The sequence below is a fragment of the Mastigoproctus giganteus genome, chromosome 1 (genome assembly GCF_048544385.1).
Source record: "Mastigoproctus giganteus isolate SK-2022 chromosome 1, ASM4854438v1, whole genome shotgun sequence".
In the NCBI taxonomy this organism is placed as follows: Eukaryota; Metazoa; Arthropoda; class Arachnida; order Uropygi; family Thelyphonidae; genus Mastigoproctus; species Mastigoproctus giganteus.
Genome location: NC_143575.1, coordinates 233518794 through 233539183, shown reverse-complemented (window position 1 = coordinate 233539183; position 20390 = coordinate 233518794). Strand labels below are relative to the sequence as shown.

At 39.2% G+C, this 20390-nt stretch overlaps 1 protein-coding gene across 1 annotated transcript in view; it reads right to left on the bottom strand.

Annotated features, from left to right (window-relative positions):
• LOC150091611 (tyrosine-protein phosphatase non-receptor type 9-like) overlaps nucleotides 1–20390 on the bottom strand; it is a 182627-nt gene that overhangs the window by 98458 nt on the left and 63779 nt on the right. The window contains exons 4-5 of the mRNA XM_090384926.1: nucleotides 17722–17811; nucleotides 2884–3008 (exon numbers count right to left, since the gene is read on the bottom strand). Of these exons, the coding sequence (XP_090241052.1) occupies nucleotides 2884–3008; nucleotides 17722–17811 (215 nt within the window). The remainder of the gene's footprint in view (nucleotides 1–2883; nucleotides 3009–17721; nucleotides 17812–20390) is intronic.

Here is a 20390-nt window from a genome sequence, read left to right as displayed (position 1 = left end):
TATGATTTGGATATTTTTCCTAACAACCTTTACCTCAGTTTTCTTTGACTATTTTTTATTTACATAAATACATAACTCTCTATTTACAATCATTTGAACCTGTGTAAGAAACTCCAGCATAAAGTTTAGTTTCTCTTACAAAATTGTAAAACACAACAAAACTCTCATGATTCAAGTAAAAGAAATGCATGTATGCACACTCAATGACATTTATGTATTCGTGTATGTATGTAGCCTGTTTGTAGTGGTTCCAGGACCTGGGTCCATCTCCGCAAATTGTCTCTATCTTGATTACAGAATCTGTGTAATCAGAGCCTGAAATGTGAGAAGCCAACACCTGAGCAACTGCTGCCTGATGCTGTCCCAAGGCACATGGAACCGGACATAATCAACTATCTGCGCTTCGGTAGTGCGCTAAAATCCCGCATCCACTGGAGGTAGTGCAATACCAGTGGATGCCAGCAATCCCATACTCAGGATGCCCAGTCCTGAGTACCAGCAGGAAAAAAATAATAATAATAAAATAAAATAAAAAAATAATAATAATAATAAAATAATAAATAAAATATATAAATTAATAATAATAAATAAATATAATAAAAAAATAATAATAAAAAAAACACCAGTGGTTGAAATCTCTGAACAACCTCAGAGATCAAAAGAATTCAAGTCCAGGATGACTGGTAGGTGACACAAGGAACAGCTCAGCAAGTGAGTGTTGAATTATCCAGTGTGGTGAAGCATCTACATTCTTCTGCTGAAGACATCGTTGGTGAAGATTTGAAGGGCTTGAAATTTAGTCTCATTTTCAATTAAGTCTTTAAGATTGACTTCTGAGATGTTCTGAACCTTATTTTTAAGTGTTGTCCATTGTTCTTCGTAGTTGGGACAGGACAATAGGATGTGGTTCCAGGATTCTTCTTTCCCACAGGAACAATGAGGACTTGTCGCCAGTCCGAATTGGAACAGTTTCACTTTAAGAGAGCCATGACCTGTTAGGATGTAGAATGTGATCGTGAATGGGTAGAACCAATTACAATGTGGCTTATTCGTGGCAAAGGTGACATCCGGGATAAAAATCTGGTGACCTCTCCAGTAGGACTTTCATACCATCTAACCTGCCAAAGGGAGAGGAGTTTATTCCATAGGTTTATTTTTTCCTGTTTGATATTTATAGCAGGATTGCAGTTTATTCCAAAGAGTGAGGTTGGTAGGCCTTTTTTGTGTTTGTAGATGAAACCTCTATAAGCTATATATAGGTCCAGGGGAAGGGCCCCAGATAGAAACTGCAGTGCATTAGTTGATGTTGTTCTTGTTACTCGGTGTGTCGCAAGCAGCATAGTTCTTTGCATGGAAAGGATTTTGGCCCAGATTTTACTGTTAGTGACCCTATGGAACCAGATCCCAGCAGCATAGGAGGCAATTGGCGAGAACACAACTTTATAGTAGAGAGATAAGGTTCTTTTGGTGAGTCCCCAGTCCGAACGGAAGATCCTGATGACGGCTGCAGAGAAGGCTTTGGTTTTGTTTGCTAAACTATCATGTGTGGTGGAAACTGAGCCTGTTATCCAATATTATGCCAAGTTGTTTAGTTTGTGAAACATATGGAATTTGCTTCCCTTGAATAAGCACTTTAGGGGGTCTGCAGTAATTCAACCTGTTTTTGAAGATCATTAGCTTTGTTTTTGTGTTTGATATTTTTAATTTATTTCTGAGGGTTCAGTTTACCAGGTCATCCAGAACAATCTTTGCACAGTCCTCAAGGGTTCTCCTGGATCTTCCTGCAATGCAAATAACCAAGTCGTCTGCATAGGCAAAATTGACGCAGTTGTTAAAGCTTCTGGTGGCTACTGGTCAAGTAAGGTTCTTTGACTATTGCTAACCTTTACTTTTAAATTTTCTGCTGCAGGACATCATGATAAATTCTAATTGGCAAAAAAAAAAAAAAAAAAAAAAAAAAAAAAACATTACATTTGCAGAAAGAATTGGCCAAACTAGTTGGTGCAGGTGTTGTATTGCTGTATCACAGTGCACTCCTGGCGCCTCCATAGCCAGGTGGGCAGGAGCAGTAGTGTGTAGCACACATTTCTTGATTAGACCGGGGTTCGAGCCTGTGACCAAAAAATACAGAGGATGCGGAAAGGTCAGGGAATGACCGCCGCACATCCCGGAGCAATATGGCCTTAGTTGCTAATGCTCCTAAAAACAAAATAACAAACAAACAAACAGTGCACTCCTATAAACAAAAATAAATGTTATAAAGGACAATTTAATTTAAACCTTGTCCATATTTTTCTGCATCCCATTTCTGTACTGAACACACTGGTCCATCCAGTGACAGATACTGATTTCTGGCCTTTGAAGCTTTGGCTTTTGCTTTCATTAGAGATAATACCATTGTCAATGAGTTAACCTAATTGCTAATATAATTTTAAAAGTGCTCCCAAGCCAAATTATTTCAGTCTGCATTGAAATATAACCCCAAAAACTTTACTACTTTGCTACAGAGGACAGTTTCATTGGGGTGTTCAAACATCCTCTGCGCTGCCTTTCTCCATGTAATTAGTGTATCTTGTTCCCTTTAAAAAAAATCTCAAAAGGTATGCCTTTTTGTGTAGATGAAGACTTCCACTTGCATTCCCCATTAGCAGCCTGAATTTGCTTGTATAAGGTTGACAAATGTCTAAATGTCTATACAGTATTTTGTATGTTTTGCAATGCTAAGTAAAAAAATACACTTTTTTTATATTTGATCTGAACAACCCTTATATGTTAGCTATTAAGTTAAATTATTTTATAATAAAAAATAATTAAAATCATGTTTTATATTATGCTATTTATATTTTAATTAAAAAAAGATAAAAAGTGAAACTATAAATTAACCTTTCCAAGGCAACATCCAACTGATACACAACTCCTTGAAGTGTAGTCTGATGGGATGTTTCAATAGGATTATGTTTGCAAGCAGTAAACACAACAATTGCAGCTCCATTGTTATCTCTGTTTGGCTACAAGGGAGAAGACAAATTATTATTCAGAAGAAACATTTAAATATAAGGTTCAAGTTCATTAATACCAGCTTTCAATATTTATTAAAGAACAATGTAGTGACTTAAAATATCATCCCTTTTTTTTTGAAGAAAACATTACCATAAAGCAAAATGAACATTTCTGAATGAAATTATGATCATCACGCAGCGATGGTGTGCACAAAACTGAACAGCTGTGAACACAAAACTACATGGAGAACACTACAAAATTTATGGAAAGATGTGGAATAAATGTCACTATTTTCCAAATGGTCATTTCTCATTTATGTTTCTCCCCCCCCCCCCTCTATGTCTTTGCCAACTCCTTATAAAAACAAAATAACATCTATGGAAATGCATGATTTAATGTCTTTAATTTTTGTAAGGTTTAGTATCATTAATTCTTGTAAACTTGTACAAATCTCTTCTTTGTAATAACCTACCATATTTTGTCAGTGCATTATTTCTCAAATAAACCTACCTATACAGCTAACATATGAGCCAAGTATCATCTGTATCCCTTTGATGATGAGAACATCTAGATTAAAGAATCTTATCATTCATTCAGCAAACGGGCGCCTCCGTAGCCAGGTGGGAAAGAGCAGCAGTGCGTAGCACACGCTTCTTGATTAGACCGGGGTTCGAGCCCGTCACCACCAAATATGGAAGATGTGGAAAGGTCAGGGAATGACCACCGCATATCCCGGAGCAATATGGCCTTAGTTGCTAATGCTCCTAAAAACCAAATAACAAACAATTCCCCAGCAAACGCGACAGTATCAGGAATGCATCCTTCCCAGGTTAAGCAGAGCTTACCTGTAACCGATCTTAATACACCACCATCTCCTCACTGTTTAGGGAGTGATCAGTCATTTTACAGATCAGGCACTAATTCTGTCCCTTTAAAGCTCAGGAACAACATCCTCATGTTACTAAATTACCAAACAGGGCATCTCTACATAAAAATTATTATACTCATTAATCCCTTCCCCATCCCAATGGACCACACCAATGGGTACTACACAATTAAGCATTACTAATACACTAAACTAACACATGACTGTCATCAACTAACTCAATCTCTACCAACATCACAGATAGCACTAGGAATGAGTCTGCAAGTAATACAATACATATAAAATATACTTTGAAAACAAATGATATCAAAAAGTGATTCATCATCATCAATAAATAAAAAAAAATCAAGCTACCCTGATGTCTCAGTTAATGATGCATTAGGGCTCATCCTGGTAGGTCAAACCCACTCCAGGTCCTGGACCCAGACTGCTGCTGCTAATTATATGCTTCATCAGTTACAAAAAGTTATCTCTGATAATTCAAAAACTCTACTTCACCTAGTTACAAGGAGGCCAAAATCTTTACCTAGATGGAAGCATTTGTCTTTCTGTGAAACCATTCCTTATCACAGCCTGTGAATCACTTGTTGTTCAATAGTCATTAGGTATCTAAGCAGTTAGAAACACTGATGATCCTGTAAACAAATATCAGATTATGCATATAAACACTCAACTAAACAAGAGGATCAGCAATGCATCTGTGAAGAACAGCTCAAAGAAATTGTACTAAGTTCTAAACAGATGCCTACACCCTCTCAAAATAATTAATAACATGATTTTAGTCTTGTAATGAAAATTCTTAACCAACCAGATTAAAATCATACTGCTGTTCTAGACATGGTCTTTGACTTCCCCAAAATCATCACAAGTATGGTGACTCTCAACCCAGTGGCTTGTTACAGCAAATTAATAAAAATACAGCATGTTTTCAAATAGCTCAAATGGCAACATGTTTAAGAATTCACTATAAGCTTTAGCTCTGCCAAAAAGAAATTTACAGAATACTCTTTACTATGTTAAATCAGGTTTTCCTAACACTACCAGTGGCCACCACAATTAAATTATGTGGCCTTATTTTCAACTAATGTTAGTATCAACATTAGTTGAAGCATATGATGCAAGAGAGCAAGATTAAGGAGCATCAGCCAAAAAAAAAAAAACTTCCCATTTTACCCACCCAGTCACTACAAATATTTGTCTAGTCCATCCTTAAATTTATTTAAGCTATCAACATCCACAACAACAGATGGAAGTCTGTTCCAGTAATCAACTACCCGTTGGCTAAAGGCAAAATTCCACATCTATTCTACAACTGTCTCTCCCCAATTTCAATCTATGCCCCCCTCAGGTTCTTAGTCTGAGCAAGCGAAAGTATCCCATCAGCACTGAGCCTGCTCAAACCATTCAAGGCCTTATAGATCTCAATCAGAACACCTCGCAGGCGCCTAGTCTCCAAATGCTGCAACTTGCAGAACTCAAGCCTTTCTTCATAAGCACACCCCTTTGTTCCTCTCACCAATCTTGCTGCCCTTCTATGTACTTATTCTAGAAACTCTACATCTTTCCTAAAATGAGGCCTCCAAGACCTGTATACAGTACTCAAGGTGTGGCCTCACCATTGCTTTATACAAAGGGATAATCACCTCCTTGTCTCTGCTAGCAAAAATCCTATATACCACTGACAGAACTCCATGTCCTGCTCTGGCACCCCGTCTGCACAGCTCAGAGAACTTTATATCTGACTGCACAATTACCCCCAGGTCTTTTTCATTCTCCAACTCCCTAAGTGTAGTACCACAGAGTTGGTACGTTTCTCTTGGGTTACTGCTACCCATATACGTCCTCGGTGAGAGGACGAGGGTTGCCGGTGCGGACGTGCCTTTCTGCCGCTCTTGGAACAGAGAAGTTTTTTCCGATTTATTTTCTGCTTTATTAGTTTAAATTGACATATTAACTTATTTTCTAGAGTAGCTTTATATTCCTATTTACGGTACTTAAGTTTAAAGTAACTTAGATAGAGATTTTGTAGGTATTACTTAGTATCGGAAAGGGTATCAAACCACGTGTTTACCGTTGGTAAATAGCCGCCATTGTTACGGGAAAATTAATCAGTAAAATCTATTAATCTTGTCGAACTTCATTGGCAATTAAATTGTACTTTTAACTATACATATAACCACTTAGGTTACGTAACATAAATAATTAGTAAAAATAAATAATTAATACATAACTTGATACGGAAGTTATATAAAGGGATTTCGTAGATAACACTCGTTACAGAAACATAAATATTTCGTAGATAACACTCGTAGATTTCGTAGATAACACTCATTACTGAAACATAAATATAGCGTTATAACTGTGTTGGGATACAAGTTTAGGATTTAATTTTATACTGAAATTGAAATTTTATTGAAAGTAAATCGAAATCATGACTCAAACCAGAGCAGCAAAGCAAAGCAAAAGGCTCAAGCTAATGAGAATGCTGTGGCTCAGGGGAGAACTGAGGGGGGGGCAGTTGCCCACTGAATCACAGCCTCTTAAGATGCACTATTTGCTTGATGTTTGCGGAGCAGTCAGGTATGGGACATGATACTGCCATGGGGGATGTCTTTGTGTGTGCGCAATGCAAGGAGTGTAAGGAAATCAGGCGACAACTCAGCGTTGTTATGGGCCTATATGAGAGCTTGAAGGACAGGATGGATGCCCTCGAAGGATTACAAGTGAGGGGCCCATCAAGCTCTCAGCTGCCCACACCAATGCCAGAGCTTGCACTTGGTCATCGCGCAACACAGCGGTAACCCCCAAGGCAGAATGCGCTGGTCCCAAAGGAACGAGTAGTCGTTGGTGACTCTATTGTCAGGGAAACGGGGAACATGCTTTGTAAAAAAGATAGGTGGAACAGGACCAGGGTATGTCTGCCAGGGGCAAAGGTTGATGACGTTGTAGAGCGAATATCATCTTTTAAGGGCACAAAAGGTGATATAGTTGTACACGTTGGCACTAATGATATTAAGAGTAGGAGACCGGCGGAATTACTTAACAAGTACAGGTCACTGATGAAAAAAAGCCGTGAATTAGGGTTGAATTTGAAAGTGTCTGCAATTCTGCCCAGACACGATAGGAGGGAGTATATGATGAGAGCCCTGTCGATCAATTCGGCCCTGGAAAGATTGTGCAGGGCTCAATGGGTAGAATTTTTTTCAGCCTGGTCTGTACTTGTTAACAGGAGAGACTGCTTCTACAGGGATGGGATACACTTAAATAGAAAGGGAGCAAGAATGTTTGCTGATGCTATCGAGGCAGTGTTAGGTGGGTCGGAAAACTGCTAGATTGGGGAGATACAAGGACTAATAGATTAACAGTAGCCACTGGCAGAGAAGAAAGTGATTCTTGCACTGCTTCTATTGGAATGAGCAGCAGCCTGGAAAATACGATGCAGGATATTTCAGAGAACTGCTGGGAATCATGGGGGTACAAGTAAACACATGGGTTGTGTTAGGGTGGCTAAGAGGAAGAGCAGGTGCATGTATACTTGCGTGTACACCAATGCTAGGAGTTTAGTAAATAAATTTGATGAATTTGAGGTATTGCTCAAAACATCAAAGGCAGATATTGGTGGAATTTCAGAGACGTGGTGTCACACAGATATAAGTATTGCAGAACTGGAATTTGGGGAGTACAATGTCTACAGAAAGGATAGACAGGATAGGAAGGGAGGAGGGGTTATGCTATTAGTTAAGAAACACATAAAATCCAAGGAAGTGAAGCCAGTTGACATCGCTGGACAGTGCAGTGTCGAGTCAGTTTGGTGTGACACAAGCATTGGGAGATCAAAATTGAGAGTAGGAGTGTGCTATACGCCTAATGACTCTGATGAGTATAATAAGAAACTGTACAGAGAAATAGAGTGGGCCAGTAAATCAGAGAGTCTTATAATGGGGGATTTTAATTACCCAGATATTGACTGGAATTTGGGGGCTGGTCACTCACACACTAGCAGGGCTTTTGTGGATTTACTGGATGATTGTTTTCTACATCAGCATGTTCGGGAGGCAACTAGAGGGAGTAATACCCTTGATTTGATTATCAGTAGTGATTCTTCATGCATTAAGAATCTGCAGATAAATGAACCACTAGGTGGCAGTGATCACAGTGTGCTGAAGTGGGAGTTACTCAAAGAGGAAACTACCATTAGGGGTAAAGGGAAGGGGTATTGCTTTCGTAAAGGCGACTACAATGGACTGAGACAGTATTTAAATTCTATACAGTGGAATCAACTGATGATATTGCCAACAGCAAATTCAAAATGGGAAGCATTCAAAGAACTTATCTTGGAAGCTACTAGGCTTTACATACCAACTAAGAAATATTGTTCAAGGTTTAGGCCTAAATGGATGTCAGATGAACTAATGAGGCATATGGCAGAGAAGAAAAATGCATGGGATACATACAAATTAACACATGACACAGAAGCCTATGATAGATACAAGTTGATCTGTAACCAAGTTACAAAGGAGGTTAGGCAGGCGAAGGCAGATTACGAGAGATCCTTGGCAAGGGATGCGAAGAAAAACAGCAAAGAGTTCTTTACTTATGTAAACTCTAAAAGGAAGGGGATGAATCAGATTGGTCCACTTGAGATCGATGGGTCAACTGTTGATGATCCTCCTCAGGTAGCTAACAAACTAAATGAATATTTTGCATCGACATTCACACATGAGGAGTTATTCAGCGAGGGGAATGCCAGAGGTGTATTCAACTCTAGCAGTAAGCTAGAGAATCTTGTAATAACTGAGAGCAAAGTGGAGGAGAAATTGTTGAAGATAAACACAAGAAAGGCACCTGGGGTGGATGGGATCTATCCAGTTATATTAAAGGAGGCAGCAAAGGAAGTAGGCAAACCCTTAGCTATAATTATGAGAGCTTCCTTGGACTCAGGGGAGGTACCCACGGACTGGAGATGTGCAAATGTGACCCCAATTCACAAAGGGGGATCAAAGGCTGACACAAGTAATTATAGACCTGTGAGTTTAACTTCTGTTCACGGAAAATTAATGGAGGCACTGGTTAAAGAAGCACTGCAGGATCATCTAGACAAGACTTCAGTTATAGCTAGGACACAGCATGGTTTTGTTAAGGGTAAGTCTTGCCTGACCAATTTGATTGGATACTATGATGCAGTCACAAAAAGAACTGGATGCAGGGAATAACTTTGATATTATATACTTGGATCTCAGAAAGGCTTTTGATACTGTTGCACATGGAAGACTGCTGCACAAATTGGAGCAGTGTGGCATTGGAGGCAAATTGCTGCTATGGATAAAGGGGTGGTTGAGGGGGAGAAGACAGAGAGTGGTAATCGATGGACACTGCTCATCGTGGACTAATGTTATTAGTGGAGTCCCTCAGGGTTCAGTATTGGGTCCTTTATTGTTTTCTGTATTTATAAATGATATTGATGATGGTATATCAGGCTTAATGTCCAAGTTTGCAGACGATACGAAGGTTAGCAGGGTTGTCAAGGACACTACTGACACTATGCTACTGCAACAGGATTTGGAAAGGTTGAGCAGATGGGCTTCGAGGTGGCAAATGAAGTTTAACATTGACAAATGTAAAGTACTACATATGGGAAACAGCAACCCCAGAGCAACGTATCAACTCTGTGGTACTACACTGACAGTGGTAGAGAATGAAAGGGACCTGGGGGTGGTTGTGCAGGCAGATATGAAGTTCTCTGAGCAGTGCAGACGGGCTGCAAGAGTAGCTCATGGTGTATTGTCAAATATATATAGGAATTTTTCTAGCAGGGATAAGGAGGTGATTATTCCCTTGTATAAGGCAATGGTCAGGCCACACCTAGAGTACTGTATACAGGCCTGGAGGCCTCATTTGAAGAAGGATGTAGAGCTGCTGGAACGAGTACAGAGAAGGGCAACTAGATTGGTGAATGGGACAAAGGGGTACTCTTACGAAGAAAGGCTTAAGTTTTGCGAATTACAGTGTCTGGAAACTAGGCACCAGCAAGGTGATCTGATAGAGGTATACAAAGCCTTGAATGGTTTGAGCATGCTCAATGCTGATGGGATTCTTCCTCTTGCTCAGAATAATCACCTGAGAGGGCATAAATTCAAATTGAGGAAAGACATATGTAGGATAGATGTGCGGAAATTTGCCTTTAGCCAGCGGGTGGTTGGTAGGTGGAACAGACTTCCATCCCTTGTCGTGGAAGTTGATAGCCTAAATAAGTTTAAGGCTCAGCTGGACAGGTATTTCGAACGAACAGAGGGGTGAAGTGGAAGTGGTTATTTTTATTTATGTTACTTTCTTTTTTTTTGGCTGATGCTGTATAAGCTTGCTTTCTTGCATCAAATGATTCTACTAATGCTAATGCTAATTCATCAATCATACTGCATGATGGAAGAGATAGGAAAGGGTTGGAATTCTGTGGGTTTTTACATTTCAGTATTATGGTGAAATGTGTTCCCCTTCACTGAAATCTTCAATCATAAAAAAAACAAATTTTTCAGAAACTTCTCTTCATTACTATTTACGTATTACAATGATGAAGGGAAAGGGATCAACAGAAAGTGAAGTGCTAGCAGTGATAGGAAACGAAACAAAATTGATTTAGAAATGAAGATGAAAGTGATTAAGAAGTACGAAGCAGGATAAAGTTTGTCATCTATTGCAAGGGAATTAGGTCTCGATGTGTCAACAGTGAATACTATTTTAAAGGACAGTGTACGTATAAAAGAAGATGTTAAAGGTTCAATGCACTTAACATCAACAGTGTTCAGGTGCTATATCGAAGATGGAATAGCTATCAATAATATGGATGGAAAATCAGATTCAGAAGCAAGTGCCCCTGAGTCCAATAGCCATTCAAGCAAAAGCAAGAAGTATTTATGGAGATTAGCATTAGCATTAGTAGAGGCATTTGATGCAAGAAAGCAAGCTTATGCAGCATCAGCCAAAAAAAAAAAAAAAAAAAAAAAAGTAACATAAATAAATAAAAATAACCACTTCCACTTCACCCCTCTGTTCGTTCGAAATACCTGTCCAGCTGAGCCTTAAACTTATTTAGGCTATCAACTTCCACAACAAGGGATGGAAGTCTGTTCCACCCACCAACCACCCGCTGGCTAAAGGCAAATTTCCGCACATCTATCCTACATCTGTCTTTCCTCAATTTGAATTTATGCCCTCTCAGGTGATTTTTCTGAGCTAGAGGAAGAATCCCATCAGCATTGAGCATGCTCAAACCATTCAAGGCTTTGTACACCTCTATCAGATCACCCCGCTGGTGCCTAGTTTCCAGACACTGTAATCTGCAAAACTTAAGCCTTTCTTCGTAAGAGAACCCCTTTGTCCCATTCACCAATCTAGTTGCCCTTCTCTGTACTCGTTCCAGCAGCTCTACATCCTTCCTGAAATGAGGCCTCCAGGCCTGTATACAGTACTCTAGGTGTGGCCTGACCATTGCCTTATACAAGGGAATAATCACCTCCTTATCCCTGCTAGAAAAATTCCTATATATCATTGACAATACACCATGAGCTACTCTTGCAGCTCGTCTGCACTGCTCAGAGAACTTCATATCTGCCTGCACCACCACCCCCAGGTCCCTTTCATTCTCTACCACTGTCAGTGTAGTACCACAGAGTTGATACGTTGCTCTGGGGTTGCTGTTTCCCATATGTAGTACTTTACATTTGTCAATGTTAAACTTCATTTGCCACCTCGAAGCCCATCTGCTCAACCTTTCCAAATCCTGTTGCAGCAGCATAGTGTCAGTAGTGTCCTTGACAACCCTGCCAACCTTCGTATCGTCTGCAAACTTGGACATTAAGCCTGATATACCATCATCAATATCATTTATAAATACAGAAAACAATAAAGGCCCCAATACTGAACCCTGAGGGACTCCACTAAGATATTAAGGATAAGTACAACGCACCCTAAACCAAGTTCATGCCAAGCAATGGGTGGTTTAATAGATTCAAGCATCACGCTGGTTTCCAAAACATTAAAGTATACAGTAAAGTAAACATTAAAAATGCTGGATTGTTTCAGTACATTGCCAAAGAGGAAAAGAGGCCATGTTCTTGCTTGGGGCTAATGCAGCGGGAGATTACAGATTAATACAACTGCTTGAGTACCATTCTGGAAATCCTCGTGCATTTAAGGGGATCAATAAAGCCATCCTACCCATGCATTTCCGATCGAGCCAGAGAGCATGGACAGCAATATCTCTCTTTGAGGATTGGTTAAATGCTGCTTCATTCCTGAGGTTGAAGAATATTGTAAAGACAACGACATTCCTTTCAAGATTTTGCTTCTATTAGATAATGATCCTGGACGTCCTACACATCTAGATGATTTCAATTCGAACATGAAAGTCATATTTCTACCGCCAAACACGACTTCACTAATCCAACCTATGGATCAGGGTGTTATTTCAAATTTAAAAGCATACTATTTACACACAACATTTGCTCAGGCATTGTCTACAGTAGACGGTGAGAAAAATTTTACGTTAAGAGACTTTTGGAAATCTTACAATATTTACCACAGCATCTTAAACATTAATAAGGCCTGAGCAGAAATTACTAAAAGTTGTTTAAATGGTGCATGGAAGAAAATATGCCCACAGCACATAAAAGGCTTCGAAGGGTTTGAAAACAAAACGAATCATATGAAGTGGTTACAGATAAGATTGTAAAGGTTGCAGAGCTACTTCAGCTTGAGGTTGTTGCCAAAGATATGGAGGAGTTAATAGAGGAAGAAGAGAAGGAATATCTAACGAAGAATTTATTGACTTGCAGGCAGCATTAGTGAAAGAAGAAAATGCTGACGAAGCTAAAGATGAACCAAACGAGGAGCTGAGATGCTTCATCGCCAGAGAGATGGCAATGGCATTTTGTGAAACTGCACCAGCAATGGAGAGGTTTGAGAAGATCGATCCTGACAGCAAATGATTCTTAAAAGTTAACAGAGGAGGTGAATAATATGCTTGCTTGCTACAAAGAAATCTACGATGAAAAGAAAAAAGCCACCTTCCAGTCATCCATTAATATGTTCTTTTGTAAGGTTGAGCGGCCGACCCCTTATAAATTTCCACAGCCCTCAACCTCTGCAGCGGCATACTTACTGCAATTTTATAATTTTGAAATTTCTTAAATTGCACGCTTTTGCAATTTTTCCTACGCATGAGATAAATTGAATAAATACAATAAATAATTCTATTCACACGTTTGTCAAACATTTCTTTTCTGATTCAATCAATTCAGCGAGCACAGTTGCGAGTGCTGCACAAGCAAGGGGGAAATCCAACTTACACAGAGTTCTGCAGAACGCAACCCTTACGTTAATCGGGGAGTGGCTGTATACCTAACTATCCGTGAACTATCTCCATACCAAACTTAACTGAAATCAAAAAAATTTTAACTGCAGGATGGAAACCTCCTCAACAATTCATGTCGAGAGAAATGGACTATAATCTGCCATGCTAGTCCAGTGCAGGTTGGCAGATTGACCGTATTTAGCAGTCAGGGGCTTGAACCCCGGTCTACTCAAACAGCGTGTGCTACTGCATTTCCGCTCCTGACCACTCAGCTACGGAGGCCTACTCATACCTCCATACCTAACTATTCCTTAATTTTATTAGCAGTCCTTTCAGAATTTAACTTCTGTTTCCCTTTAAACCAATGGCAGACATTATCAGAATTCAATCTAAGCAGAATGTTTTAAATGCTGTTGTTGTTGTTGTTGTTTGGTTTTTAGGAGCATTAACAACTAAGGCCATATTGCTCCGGGAATATGCGGCGGTCATTCCCTGACCTTTCCGCATCCTCCGTATTTGGTGGTGATGGGCTCGAACCCCGGTCTAATCAAGAATCGTGTGCTACGCACTGCTGCTCCTTCCCACCTGGCTACGGAGGCGCCCAAGTTTTAAATGCCTTACAGTTCCCAGATAAAAAAACTATAAACCTTAAAAATGCTTTTTATTTGCATAAACAAACATTTTTAAGCACTAAATAAATACCTATCTTCCATATAGTAAAACAGCTGATCAGAATCAATTAAAATGCAATGCAAACTTCTAAATGCTATACCTCATTTCTGGCATAACTTCAAAACTTTCTTTGAAAGCTCTTTCTCTGTGACCAGCAGCACTAACAAACATACAGTGGTCAGTTCAGTAAACATAATGAATAAATGTGGAAAGCAGACAGCATGGCAAAAGTGAACAAGCTGGTAATAAACAATATGGAAGTATACAAGGTGTAGCAATCAAGTTCCCATAATGGTGCTGTTGTAGTCCAAACTTGCGTCAATAGATGGTGGTACAGCGATTGTCCAGTAGGCTGACAGATTCCAAATAAAAAGCAGTTTCATTAGTAGCGTTAACATTCCATGTCAAAATTTTGCAATGCAGCAATGAACAAATATCAAATTTTGCTATAAACTGGGAAAGCCTGTAACAGAAACACATGACATGTTAAAAACTGTTTATGGCGACAAAACATTGTTATACTTGTGTGTTTAAATGGTATAAGTGGTTCAGAGATGAACATGAGGATGTTTGTGATGATCCAAGAAGTAGGCATCCATCAACCTCTCAAAATGACAGAGTTGTAAAAGTTCAGGAAGTTATGGCAGGAGATCATCGTTTGACCCTCAGCATGATGGCTGATAAGTTGGATATGAAGGAGACAAATTATTAAATTCTGCATGAAAATTTAGGGAAAGGAAGATCTATGCAAAATTTCTGTTGCCTCACAGATGAGCAGAAACTACGAATATCATCATGCAAAGACTTTGTCCAGACTTATCAAAACAATCCTAATTTCCTCAACTATATTGTTGCCAAAGACGAGCATTGAGCATTTCAGTACAACCCAGAGACAAAGTGTCAGAACATATAGGGGACTTCAAAATCTTCACCAAGCCTTAAAAAGTTTAATTTACAGAAGTCTAGATTCAAGACAATGTTGATCATGTTTTTCAACAAACAGGGTGTGATTCACAAGGAATTTGTACCTGAAGGGCAGAGAATCAATGCTGATTCTACATACAAGTGCTTCAAAGACTCTTGAAGTGTATTTCCTGGGTGAGACCACAATTTGGATAGAAAGGCAGGTAGTTCTTGTTGCATGACAATGCCTATGCCCATTCCACACAGGTTGTTAAGACAATTCTGATGAAACAACACTGTACAGATCAACCACCCACCCTACTCTTCCAATCTAGCACTAGCAGACTTCCTCTTTCCTAAGGTGAAGACTACCCTCAAAGGAAAGGAATTTCAGGATGTTTCTTCAGCATAAAGAAAAACCTAACTGCCAAACTGAATATTATCCCTTTGGACTTCACTGACTCTTTTCAGAAACTTTAGAACAGTGTAATTGTGTGTATTCAATCAGATGGTGATTACCTTGAATAAAAATAAAACTAGCTCCACTTTTTCTTTTAATTGCACAAGTCCGAGAATTTTATTGTCACACCTCATACATTAGCATTAGCATTAGTAGAGGCATGTGATGCAAGAAAGCAAGCTTATGCAGCATCAGCCAAAAAAAAAAAAAAAAAACCCACTTCCACTTCACCCCTCTGTTCGTTCAAAATACCTGTCCAGCTGAGCCTTAAACTTATTTAGGCTATCAACCTATACCACAAGGGATGGAAGTCTGTTCCACCAACCAACCACCCGCTGGCTAAAGGCAAATTTCCGCACGTCTATCCTACATCTGTCTTTCCTCAATTTGAATTTATGCCCTCTCAGGTGATTTTTCTGAGCTAGAGGAAGAATCCCATCAGCATTGAGCATGCTTAAACCATTCAAGGCTTTATACACCTCTATCAGATCACCTCGCTGGTGCCTAGTCTCCAGACACTGTAATTTGCAAAACTTACTGTAATTTGCAAAACATAAGAGCACCCCTTTGTTCCATTCACTAATCTTGTTGCCCTTCTCTGTACTCGTTCCAGCAGCTCTACATCCTTCTTGAAATGAGACCTCCAGACCTGTATACAGTACTCTAGGTGTGGCCTGACCATCGCCTTATACAATGGAATAATCACCTCCTTATCCCTGCTGGAAAAATTCCTGTATATCATTGACAATACTCCATGAGCTACTCTTGCAGCCAGTCTGCACTGCTCAGAGAACTTCATATCTGCCTGCACAACCACCCCCAAGTCCCTTTCATTCTCTACCACTGTCAGTGTAGTACCACAGAGTTGATATGTTGCTCTGGGGTTGCTGTTTCCCATGTGTAGTACTTTACATTTGTCAATGTTAAACTTCATTTGCCACCTCTCAGCCCATCTGCTCAACCTTTCCAGATCCTGTTGCAGCAGCATAGTGTCAGTAGTGTCCTTGACAACCCTGCCAACTTTGTATCGTCTGCAAACTTGGACATTAAGCCCGATATACCATCATCAATATCATTTATAAATACAGAAAACAATAATGGACCCAACACTGAGCCCTGAGGGACTCCACTAATAACATCAGTCCACGATGAGCAGTGTCCATTGATTACCACTCTCTGTCTTCTCCCCCTCAACCACCCCTTTATCCATAGCAGCAATTTGCCTCCAATGTCACACTGCTCCAATTTGTGTAGCAGTCTTCCATGTGCAACAGTATCAAAAGCCTTTCTAAGATCCAAGTATATAATATCAAAGTTATTCCCTGCATCCAGTTCTTTTGTGACTGCATCATAGTATCCAATCAAGTTGGTCAGGCAAGACTTCCCCTTAACAAAACCATGCTGTGTCTAAGCTATAACTGAAGTCTTGTCTAAATGATCCTGCAGTGCTTCTTTAACCAGTGCCTCCATTAATTTTCCTGGAACAGAAGTTAAGCTCACAGGTCTATAATTACTTGTGTCAGCCTTTGATCCTCCTTTGTGAATTGGGGTCACATTTGCACATTTCCAGTCTATGGGTACCTCCCCTGAGTCCAAGGAAGCTCTCATAATTATGGCTAAGGGTTTGCTTACTTCCTTTGCTGCCTCCTTTAATATAACTGGATAGATCCCATCCACCCCGGGTGCCTTTCTTGTGTTGTGAAAGTGAAACATGAAAGTGAAACAGTATTATACATATGTCAAAGAACTACTGGATCACAAATATGGTTTTAAAAATAATGAAAGAGGACAAATGTTTAAACACATGGAAAAAACAGTGTACATACCCAACGTTAGATAATGTAATAATATTAATAAAAGAAAATTATGAATATAAATTATGGATAAATGAAGCTCTAGAAATTACAAAATTAAAACTACATAAGAACTTAATATTAAACACCAGACCACCATATAGATTTTTCAAAAGATACCGAACTTAGATAAGATTAAGTTTCCTTTCTTTCCCTCTATGTCCCTTTCCCCTATACTCCTTTACTTAACTGAATAGCATTGTCCAAAAACATGTCACTGCTCGACAGTATATAAATCACCACCTGATTGTTCTCTCACAATAAGAAATTTAAAATAAGTTAAAGCTTATTTTACAACTATACTTTTCATAATTACATATATAGTGAGGTGAGTTACTTAAATGAAATATATAACAAAGCTTATTTTAACTGAATAATAAAGAGCCATTTTGGCCCTAAGGAATCTCAAGCTTTACTATGATACTAATATCATGTTGGTAAATGCCACAAATTTCTTTCACTCTGTCTCAAAACAACAATAAATTTTCTGTGAAGGAAAATATAACATTGGTGTAAATAAAGAGTGTCTAAAAATGAATCATACTTTAAATATTAAAGTAGCTACCTTTTAATTTTGGACTTGACTATATGAACTTACCAAAACTGTAAATTTTCCTGATTCCAACTCTTTTCTTAAAGGTTCGCTAGTTGGATCAAATCTTACAAGACCTTCTCTACGCCTCGCAACCTAAGATTTAAAAAAAAATAATAATTAAAAATTAATATAAACATTGGAGATTACATAATACATTTTTTATATTATGTACAGGGTGTCCTGAGAGTCTTGTAACACCTATGTAAATGCTACTCCAGTATTGCAGTTATATCCTTTTTAACTATGTAACATCACTTAATAATTAACATGCTATTTTTATTCATTCATAATGTTTTAGTTTGTTTGTAATTCACATTTTGTTTTTATGTATTTCAGAAAACTGGATATGTATGTATGCCAGGGGCACAGGTTGATGACATAGAGCGGATATCATCTTTTAAGGGCGCAAAAGGTGATATAGTTGTACACGTTGGCACTAATGATATTAAGAGTAGGAGATCGGCAGAATTACTTAACAAGTACGAGTCACTGTTGATAAAAAGCCGTGAATTAGGGTTGAATTTGAAAGTGTCTGCAATTCTGCCCAGACACGATAGGAGGGAGTATATGATGACAGCCTTGTCAATCAATTCGGCCCGGGAAAGATTGTGCAAGGCTAAAGGGGTAGAATTTTTTTCAGCTTGGTCTGTACTTGTTAACAGGAGAGACTGCTTCTACAGGGATGGGATACACTTAAATAGAAAGGGTGAAAGAATATTTGCTGATGCTATCGAGGCAGTGTTAGGTGGCTCAGAAAACTGCTAGTGTGGGGGGGGGATACAAGGACTAATAGATTAACAGTAGCCACTGGCAGAGGTGAAAGTGATTCTTGCGCTGCTTCTATTGGAATCAGCAGCAGCCTGGAAAACAAGTTGCAGGATATTTCAAAGACTGCTGGGAGTCACTGCAGTACAAGTAAACACATGGGTTGTGTTAGAGTAGCTAAGAATAGGAACAGGTGCATGTATACTTGCGTGTACACCAATGCTAGGACTTTGGTAAATAAATTTGATGAATTTGAGGTATTGCTCAAAACATCAAAGGCAGATATTGTTGGGATATCAGAGACGTGGTCTCACACAGATATAAGGAATGCAAAACTGGAATTTGGGGAGTACAACGTCTGCAGAAAGGATAGACAGGATAGGAAAGGAGGAGGGGTTATGCTATTAGTTAAGAAACACATAAAATCCAAGGAAGTGAAGCCAGTCGACATCGCTGGACAGTGCCGTGTCAAGTCAGTTTGGTGTGACATAAGCATTGGGAGATCAAAATTCAGAGTAGGAGTGTGCTATTGGCCTAATGAATCCAATGAGTACAATAAGAAACTGTACAGGGAAATAGAGTGGGCCAGTAAATCAGAGAGTCTTATAATGGGGGATTTTAATTTCCCAGATATTGACTGAAATTTGTGAGTTGGTCACTCACACACTAGCAAGGCTTTTGTGGATTTATTGGATGATTGTTTTCTACATCAGCATGTTCGTGAGGCAACTAGAGGGAGTAATACTCTTCGTCTGATTATCAGTAGTGATTCTTCATGCATTAAGAATCTGCAGATAAAGGAACCACCAGGTAGCAGTGATCACAGTGTGTTGAAGTGGGATTTACTCAAAGAGGTAACTACCATCAGGGGTAAAGGGAAGGGTTTTTGCTTTCGTAAAGGTGACTACGATGGTCTGAGAAAGTATTTAAATTCTATACAGTGGGACCAACTGATGATGTTACCAACAGCGAATTCAAAATGGGAAGCATTTGAAGAACTTATCTTGGAAGCTACTAGGCTTTACCTACCAACTAAGAAATATTGTTCAAGGTTTAGGCCTAAATGCATGTCAGATGAACTAATGAGACACGTGGCAGAGAATAAAAATGCATGGGATACATATAAATTAACATGTTACACAGAAGCCTATGACAAATATAAGCTAGTCTGTAACCAAGTTACAAAGGAGGTTACACAGGTGAAGGCAGGTTACGAGAAATCTTTGGCAAGGGATGCAAAGAAAAACAGCAAAGAGTTCTTTACTTATGTAAACTCTAGAAGGAAGGGGATGAATCAGATAGGTCCACTTGATATCGATGGTTCAACTGTTGATGATCCTGCTCAGGTAGCTAACAAACTAAATGAATATTTTGCATCAACATTCACACATGAGGAGTTATTCAGTGAGGGGAATGCCAAAGGTGTACTCAACTCTGGCAGTAAGCTAGATAATCTTGTAATAACTAAGAGTAAAGTGAAGGAGAAATTGTTGAAGATAAACACAAGAAAGACACCTGGGGTGGATGGGATCTATACAGTTATATTAAAGGATGCAGCAAAGGAAGTAAGCAAGCAAACCCTTAGCCATAGTTACGAGAGCTTCCTTGGACTCAGGGAGGAACCCATAGATTGGAGATGTGCAAATGTGACCCCAATTCACAGAGGATCAAAGGCTGATAAGTAATTATAGACCTGTGAGTTTAATTTCTGTTCCAAGAAAATTAATGGAGGCACTGGTAAAAGAAGCACTGCAGGATCATCTAGACAAGACTTCAGTTATAGTTCAGACACAGCATGGTTTTGTTAAGGGCTGTTGTTTTTTTTGTTATTTGGTTTATAGGAGCATTAGCAACTAAGGCCATATTGCTCCGGAGATATGCGGTGGTCATTCCCTGACCTCTCCGCA